The 8,450-nt window shown below is 34.3% G+C and overlaps 1 protein-coding gene across 3 annotated transcripts; it reads left to right on the top strand.

The window, feature by feature from the left end:
- The first annotated feature begins 848 nt into the window (after positions 1-848).
- LOC137817301 (low-specificity L-threonine aldolase 1-like) lies at positions 849-5,584 on the top strand. Of its 3 annotated transcripts, XM_068620552.1 has the most exons (12): positions 883-970; positions 1,380-1,444; positions 1,599-1,750; positions 1,876-2,329; positions 2,737-2,848; positions 3,399-3,449; positions 3,655-3,726; positions 3,816-3,948; positions 4,060-4,118; positions 4,335-4,435; positions 5,165-5,252; positions 5,365-5,584. In XM_068620552.1, exons 3-12 carry the CDS (start codon positions 1,729-1,731, stop codon positions 5,401-5,403), a joined length of 1,131 nt encoding a protein of 376 aa, XP_068476653.1. In that variant the 5' UTR covers positions 883-970; positions 1,380-1,444; positions 1,599-1,728; the 3' UTR covers positions 5,404-5,584. The 3 variants fall into 3 exon arrangements, with proteins under 3 accessions (XP_068476654.1, XP_068476655.1, XP_068476653.1); XM_068620554.1 differs by lacking the exon at positions 1,599-1,750 and having other exon boundaries at positions 879-970; XM_068620553.1 differs by lacking the exons at positions 1,380-1,444; positions 1,599-1,750 and having other exon boundaries at positions 849-970.
- Positions 5,585-8,450: the final 2,866 nt, after the last annotated feature.

Genomic DNA, 8,450 nt, shown 5'->3' with positions numbered 1-8,450 from the left:
ATAGTTTATAAAAATTCATGCCAATGAGAATGAATCAATTGACTTTGCCTCTTTTAAAAAGAACCGATAATGCTGGATGCACTTTTTTTAAAAGTATAAGGAGAGTAATAATGTAAAGAAAATATATTAAGAGAGAATGAAAAATAAAAAAAGAGTATTATGTATATTGTTATTGTTATGATAAGTTGAGAATCCAAAATTCTGATATGTTAACAATCTAATAATGAATTATTTTATTTTAAAATTGTTAAATATAAAAAATATTTTGCTAAATATAAAGTCTATAATAAAATTGGAAAAGTCAAAAAAATATATAAATGGAATTTTTTACTGTAAAGTTGTGAATTTTATTGATATTATAAAAGGGTATTTGATATTTGAATACCAAGGAAGAGGAAAGGCAAAGAGATGAGTCAATGCCAGCATAGATAGCATTTTGGTATAGTGTTAAGATGAGCGTTCCCAAAAGGTGAAAAGCGACAAATGGGATAAAAAGGATAGGTATAGATTGAAAACCCAAATTTTTTATTTTCATATTATAATTTTAATATTTTTTATATTATTTAATTATATATATTTTTTATATATATTTATTTTTAAATTCATTACATAAAAAAATATAAAAATTGTATATAATTTCAAAAAAATTTCAAACTATCATTTTCTAAATAGCAGGAATAGGATTGTTACGAGAAGTCACCTTTTATTAGAATCATAAATTTAAAATAAATAAATAAATAATTAATTAATAGAGTAGAGGAGAGTAGAGTATAGAAGGTGGTAGATTCCCTATATATATATATATATATATATATATATATATATATATATATATATATATATATATATATATATATATATATATATAACTATAACTGCCTTCCAGTGGAAGTCGCAAAACCAGTGCATGAACTTCAGTTCGACTTAGTCTGAGGGAGAGCTAGGGTTAATCTTCTTCCACCTTCCTCTGGTAAATTGGATTAACTCTTCTCAACTCAAAATTCATCGCACAACCACCTTCTTCTTCTTCTTCTTCTTCTTCTTCTTCTTCATTTCTCAACCACTAAAACCAAATTATAAGAATAATCCGCTCTTTGCTTTTACTTCTGCGAATCACGCTATTTAAGAAAAAAAAAAAGATAAAAAAAGGTTCACGGGTTGCCTTGCTCTGGTATGTGTCATGTCTTTTGCAGCAGTTGCGTCTTTTCCTGTGTTTTTATCTCCACAGTTTCATCTTTTGTTTTCTATTTTTAGTGTTATTATTTTATGCATACAATTTCCTTTTCCAAAATAGGAAAATCCTCAATATTTTTGTCTTCCACAACACTCTATTCTGTAATGCTCTATTTCCTCATATCTTTGTTATTATTTTACTACAGTTTTCTGTAGAGTGGAGACTGTTTCAAGATTATCATTGCACCTCTTATTTTGCGGGAAACTTTCGGTGATTTCTTTTTTTCCGTCCTTTCTTTTGTCTTGCTTGAATTGTTCAATTCGGCTCCTAAATTTCTTGGCAATTTTTAATTTATTCTTTTTTATGATTTCACGTGGATTGCGGAGATTACTACTGATACGTGTAACTGGGCTTCTGTCTTTAGTTTGTTATTCGTGGAATTCTGCCAAGGCTGCTGTTATTATCGAAAATACTAATCATTTGTAGATTGGGAAACTTTTTTTGACTCGTGATAATTTGCAAGTGTTTCTGAATTAGTTAATTTGAATCCAACAATGGTGGCAGAGAAATGTCACCGTAAGCATCTGTTTGTTTAAATTTGGTGATTTGGTTCTTTTGAAATTGAATTTGTACCGAATGGAAATGGTGAGAAATTGAGGATGGCGATCGACTTTTTTACTTTTTGGCTTGTTTTATTTTAGTTGAGGAGAAGATGGTAACTAGAATTGTGGATCTTCGGTCAGACACAGTTACGAAGCCAACTGAAGCAATGCGGGCTGCCATGGCGAGTGCTGAAGTTGATGACGATGTTCTAGGCAATGACCCTACTGCTTTCCGCTTAGAAGCAGAGATGGCAAAGACAATGGGCAAAGAAGCTGCTCTTTTTGTCCCATCTGGCACAATGGGGAACCTTATATGTGTACTTGTTCATTGTGATGTCAGGGGAAGTGAAGTTATTCTTGGAGACAATTGCCATATCTATATTTACGAGAATGGCGGCATTGCAACTATTGGCGGGGTGCATCCAAGACCAGTGAAGAATAACGATGATGGAACCATGGACATTGATTTGATTGAAACTGCTATCAGGGACCCTAGGGGGGAGTTACTGTATCCAACCACCAAGCTTATTTGCTTGGAAAATACTCACGCAAAGTAAGCACTTAGGAACTTAATTTAATCTTCCAAATTGAATATCGTAAATTTGTTCTTTGTTTACAGACATTTATAACCTTTCTTGATGTATATATTGGTTGCTGGGTGGAGATGCTACCTCTTACAAGGCCTTCAGTGATCGCAGCAGACCATTTTATTTGTTTTTGTAAACCTGAAGGATTGCCCCATGCGGTGTTACTAAAGACATGGGGCAGTATTTTCTTAATGCGGTGACACCACTTCATTGCTCTGTACACTCTTGTTGGTTATAATTACCCCACAGCTACTAAAATGAATTCAGGCCCAGGGAATCTGCTAGTTTTTCTTTGGATTTTAAAAGTCCCTTTCTGCTGATACTGATTCAAAATTATATAAAGCATCATGGCTTATATTTTACCTGGATGCAGCTCTGGTGGCAGATGCCTCTCAGTTGAATATACAGACAGAGTTGGGGAGTTAGCTAAGAAGCACGGACTGAAGCTTCACATTGATGGAGCCCGTATTTTTAACGCATCAGTTGTAAGTACATTTGTCTCTTACTCATGCTTTCCTCAGTTGTAAGGCTTTATACACACTTTATGTGTAAATTTTTTTCTCACGGCTAGTGCTACTCCAATAATAATGAACATAGAATGTACATAATCATAGGCAAGTTGTACTGTGGATAACCCTTTAGTGACTTCCCTGTCTGCCATCCTAGCACAGGGCTTGGTCACAATTTATTTATACGGGTATAATTACTTTCATAAATGGAATGGATATGACAATGTGAATTTACAGTCAAATCAATCTGAAAGAGCAGGTTGGTTACCATTTGAATGATTAAATGTGACTTCTACATTTGTTTATTATGAAGTGAGATAAGCAGTTAAATATGATCAGACCCTTCACTGCCTATTTTCCAATGAGTAGCATAATTTTATCAATTTTCTCATTGACAGTCTGAGTTATGAGAATCATATCTTGCCTTTAATTATATATCTAGCTTTCAGTTTTTTACTTCCTGTTCGTTTTTTGTTTCTCCTTCCTGCTAATATACGCATTATAACTGAAAAGTTTGGATTTTCAGGCACTTGGTATTCCAGTGGATAGGCTTGTCCAAGCAGCCGATTCAGTTTCCGTATGTTTTCTGTTCTTTTTCCTGTTTGCCTACGATTCAGTATATCTTCTTGGCCTTTTGAAGTTTTGCTTTTATCTAACTTATTGAGTAAAGTTCCAGAGGACTGATTTTATGGCCTGTTTCATATGAAACTTGTTGCGTCTATAATAACCTATTTAATAATAGTAAAGCAAACTGACTTTATTTCTTTGAACTTATGAATTAGGTTTGCCTATCTAAAGGTATAGGTGCTCCAGTTGGATCTGTTATTGTTGGTTCCGAGAATTTTATTGCAAAGGTAGTTTTATAATTTTAGAGGGAAAGTAAATGGAGGTAGGTTCTTACTGGACAACTGATGTTCAAGTCTTGTTTATCTATTTTTTTCAGGCCAGACGACTCCGGAAAACCTTAGGAGGTGGAATGAGACAGATTGGCATCCTTTGTGCTGCAGCACTTGTTGCCTTGCAGGAAAATATTGGAAAGCTGGAAAATGATCACAAGAAAGCTAGACTGTTAGCTGGTAAATGTCAAAATTTTAGCTAGTCCGTTTCATGAATTATAATTTTCTTAAACTCAGAAACCATTTTCTTTTAAACTTTCTATTCTACTGTAACTTTTTCCTTTCTTTCAGATGGATTGAGGGAACTTAAAGGACTGAGAGTGGATACCCTTGGTGTGGAGACCAATATAGTGAGTATTTAGAATTTAGTGTAGTGTATCTTGTTTATATGGTGAAACTTCATTGTTGCTCTGTTTATTTGTGTTTGTGCACTCTGTCTTGATTGCGCTTTATTTCTTAATTTCTGTCGCAGTACTCAGCCTAGAACGCCAAGTGCAAACAACATAAATGATAATTTTACATACATCCCTTAAGGAACCACTAAATTTTTCTTTCTGTGGTACCAGGTATTCATTGACATTGAAGATGGTATCCAGACTAGGGCAGAGAAAATATGCAAGTACTTGGAAGAACGTGGTATCCTTTTGATGCAAGAGAGCTCATCAAGGTCTTGTTTCCCCTCAACGTTCAGTCTATTATAAATAATTGAAATAATTGCAAACTTTACAATGAAGTCAAGTCACTACTATGAGTTCCTTCTGAGGTTTAATGCACTAACAATGACATGAATGAACCTCTAATCCTTCGAAATCCAAGTTTTAATTGTTATTTTTGTTGACTAATATCTCTTTATTCGTGTACCAAACGTAATCAGTGAATCAGCATGTTGATCTTTTCTACTTTTTTATATATCAGCATAATATAAGTGTCTTTAAGTCGATGTGGCATGTTTATCCGAGCGTTAAACTATTCAAATGTTGGAGAAACTTGTTGTGCATCAGTTTTAAAATATTTTTATTACGGGACCTTTTCCCTAAGCTTAAAATTCACTCTTATTTTGCAATACTTTCAATTTTGACGGTGTGTGCATCTGTTGTATTCTCTTTTTCCTACAGTGTTTATGAATAAACGTCAATATTATGTAATGCATGCTTTTTTTTTTATAGAAAAGGAAATACTTGTTCAGAAAAACATTTTTGGTGGATTAAGTCGGGGCTTGGGAACAGGAGTAACGTTTGCTAAACACGTTATTAATTTCCTAAACTTATGTTACTTTCTGCTTGACCATTGTTCTTACTTCTCTTTCTATACGTGAAGTAATAATTTGTTGATATAAGATAACTATTCCACTCTGTGAGCAAGGCAAGAGGTTAATGACAGTGTCTGTTTATTTCAGAATGAGAGTTGTTCTCCACCACCAAATATCGGCAAGCGATGTGCAATACGCCTTGTCATGCTTTAAGGCGATGTTGACTACAAATCAGGTAACCTCTTCTTGTTCAATGGATCCAACATGTATTGTTCTTTTTCCTTTGCCTGGCATATATTTTATGCAGAAAGCTAGAAGATGAAACTTTCTTTTGTTGCATGTTGCAGCAAGTTGTTAAGGGAGTAGAAAAAGAAATGGACGACTAGTGAAAGAATTTAAAGTTGGCACGTTGTTGACATATTAGAGCTGAAGAAGAAATGCCGTGTTCCATTTGCCTTTGCTCATTTTATTTTCTTCAGTGTACACCTTAAAGGACACAAGGATTTGCATCTTTGATGCTGTTCCCTGTCATCAATTATTTTTACTTATATCGTCTTTCCCTGCTAATTTGGCTCGTTGTTACCTGTCGTATCATAATGTATGTGTAGGGTATTGTGCAAAAGTTTGCAATATAATTTTGTAATACATCTTTTATTAGTAGGTGAATTTGTAACGTAACTAACGCATTATTAAATTCATAACAAAAATATAAGAAAAGCATTAACTACACCCTGGGTAATTTCAGAAAATTAACACAAGGATAATTTTATACTACAAGTATTTTATGTATGACAAATATTAACATGACATTTAAGAAAGATGAATTTTTGATAAAAAAAAAGGTATATGCATAATTAATCCAAGTTAATAAAAGATGAAAATATAAAATTATACACTTATGTAATTTTAAAAAATTGAAAACTGAGAATGAAAGTATTTCAAAAATAAAATCTGTGTTAAATTTTTTAAAAAATGTATCTTAATATAAGTTCAAATATTTTGAGCAATTCCATAACTCTGTATGCTTTAATTATTGAGATTTATATGGGACCATTGTTTGGCAGAAGTAGTGGGTGACCGTGGAATGGATTGAAGGAGATTGGAGTCCCAAAAGTTTAAAGAGAAATAATATTTTACACTTCACCAACAACTTTCACTTTCAAGTAGTGTAGTATAATTATTAAAAAATGAATTTTTGTATTTATAAAAAAACCATGAAAGATAAAATAAAAGAGGTAAAATATGTGTAAGAATTTATTGAGTATCAAAATATCATAGTACAAATTTAAATTGCATAACCTTATTGGTTGGCAGAAAAATGGTACCTACTCAATTGCATTGTAAATTGAACTAAATTGTAATTTTAGATAATTCTTTTTTAACTATTTTTTAAATTATGTTTTCTTTATGTTTGTTGTAATTTCTTAGAGAGAATACTTTTAGTTTATCTAAATTTTTAGGTCCAAAAACTTGTAATCATTTTGAGAAAAACATAATTAAAATTTGAGAAAAAAATAAAACATAATTTTGAAAGGTTCACGTACTCGATAAGTCGTATACATCCTTTTCACATGGTTTATTGGTTCGGATCGGGTTTTGGCCCAGTCCTATTACCACTTTTTGTTTCCGATTGATATGAGGGTGTTTCCTCATGCACCCATCATTCTTCTTCCTCCACTCCATTATTTTTTGAAATCTTGAAATTGTCTTAGTATTTTATTTCAAAACATAGCTTTCATGGTAATGTGTGGGTTGCAGGTGGTATTGTGGAGGTTGTTACAGCAAAGGTTGATCTTAGTGGATGTACAGTGGAGCTATTGGTGTGTTGAGAAGGCTTTGTTGGTGGTTTCAGATAAAAACTGAGGCATGTTGTACTGTTTTGGGTTGGGTATAATGGTGTGTGTTTCCAAAAATTGACTTTTGGGAATGAGTTCTAAAATTTGAATTTTGGAATTAGAAATCTGTTAGCGAAATGCATTTCAGAATGGGGTGTTCCAAAATGGAAAGTTATTTTTCGAAATGGGGTTTCCATAAGAAGAAAAAAAAAACTATGAATGGGGTTTCCAAAAGTGAAAAAATTCATCTGGTGTTCCATAATGTAAAGTTGTTTCTCGGAATAGGCATTTCGAAAGAGAAAAAAACCATTCTGGAATATCCTTTTTGAAACACATATTTTGACTTTTGGAAAGGTAAATCCAAAAGGAAAAATATATGTTCTAGAAAGGGTATTGATGCAATCCAAGGTGATGGATTATAGAAGTTGAATGTAGTGGCAACAGAATGGTGAAGAGTTTGCACAGAGAATGGGAGGTTTTGGTGAGGAATTAGAGTAGTTTTGGTGGTAGGAAGTAAAAAGAGGTTTGACCAACTATCTAGGAATTACTAGGCCTTAAAGGCTCTCTACAAAAAGGAGATTTGGGAGAGAATGAATCTCAAATTCAGAGTTCTTCATTCAATATTTGCAAATTTGGACATGAGAGTATTTTGGAGTATTTATAGATGAAGGTAGCTTGCTCCTTAAGCTACCATAACTCTAGTTAAGTAAACTTAATTATGGTGAGTGTGGTGGCTTAAGGAGGTTGTGTGTACTCTTCTAAGGTGCTCTAGAAGCTCTTACTTGTGTAACAAGTTAGGGTTTCTAGAGTAAATTTGTTTCATCTATAAAATACTCTAAGAAAATTTAAAATAAAAAATTCTATACAGTTTTAATCTATTATTGATACAGACATGGAGGCGTGGATGGTCCTGCATCAGGCTCCCTGATGGAGATCAAGCTCAAGTGGACATGGAGGCCAATCATCAAGAGCAAGAAGAGGTTGAGGCTCAAATGGAGGACGCTCATGGAGGTCAAAGCCCACCTCAAAGGCTTACAGCGAGCATGTTCAATTCTATACTCTTTAGGAGCTCAAGTGGACATGTCCACAATACTGCTCATATTTAATGTCAAATTCTGACAACTCTACTGCCCACTTCACCATCCTTCCCGCAACGTCAGGTTTCTTCAAGACCTTCTGGATGGGCAGGTCAGTCATCACCAGTATTGTGAAACTGTGGAAGTAGTGGCGCAACCTCCTCGCCGAAAACACCACAGCCAGCGCAGCCTTCTCCAGGGCCTGATATCTCGTTTCTGGGCCCTGCAACACTTTACTCACGAAATAAATAGGCTTCTGAGCCTGATCTTGATCCTGAGCGAGCACCGCGCTCACTGCCCTCTCAGTCACAGCGAAATACAACCTGAGAGGGGTACCCGCCAGTGGTTTGCACAGAACCGGCGGGCTCGCCAGATACTCCTTTAGCTTGACAAAAGCTTCCTCGCATTCTTTCGTCCAAGCGAACTTTTTATTGCGCCGCAGGCATTGGAAATAGGGATGTCCCTTTTCTCCGCTCGCTGACACGAAGCGAGATAGGGCTGCCATCCGACCTGTCAGCTGCT

The sequence above is a fragment of the Phaseolus vulgaris genome, unplaced genomic scaffold (genome assembly GCF_000499845.2).
Source record: "Phaseolus vulgaris cultivar G19833 unplaced genomic scaffold, P. vulgaris v2.0 scaffold_29, whole genome shotgun sequence".
In the NCBI taxonomy this organism is placed as follows: Eukaryota; Viridiplantae; Streptophyta; class Magnoliopsida; order Fabales; family Fabaceae; genus Phaseolus; species Phaseolus vulgaris.
Note: the sequence above shows the minus strand (reverse complement) of the source record. Positions and strands in the feature narration are given on the sequence as shown.

Bases quoted from the DNA above. Each gene is read 5' to 3' on its own strand.
- LOC137817301 (XM_068620552.1), top strand. From the start codon at position 1,729: ATGGTGGCAGAGAAATGTCACC. The intron at 3,450-3,654 runs GTATGTTTTCTG...CTTATGAATTAG, and splicing joins AAGCAGCCGATTCAGTTTCC to GTTTGCCTATCTAAAGGTAT. The intron at 3,727-3,815 runs GTAGTTTTATAA...TATTTTTTTCAG, and splicing joins CCGAGAATTTTATTGCAAAG to GCCAGACGACTCCGGAAAAC.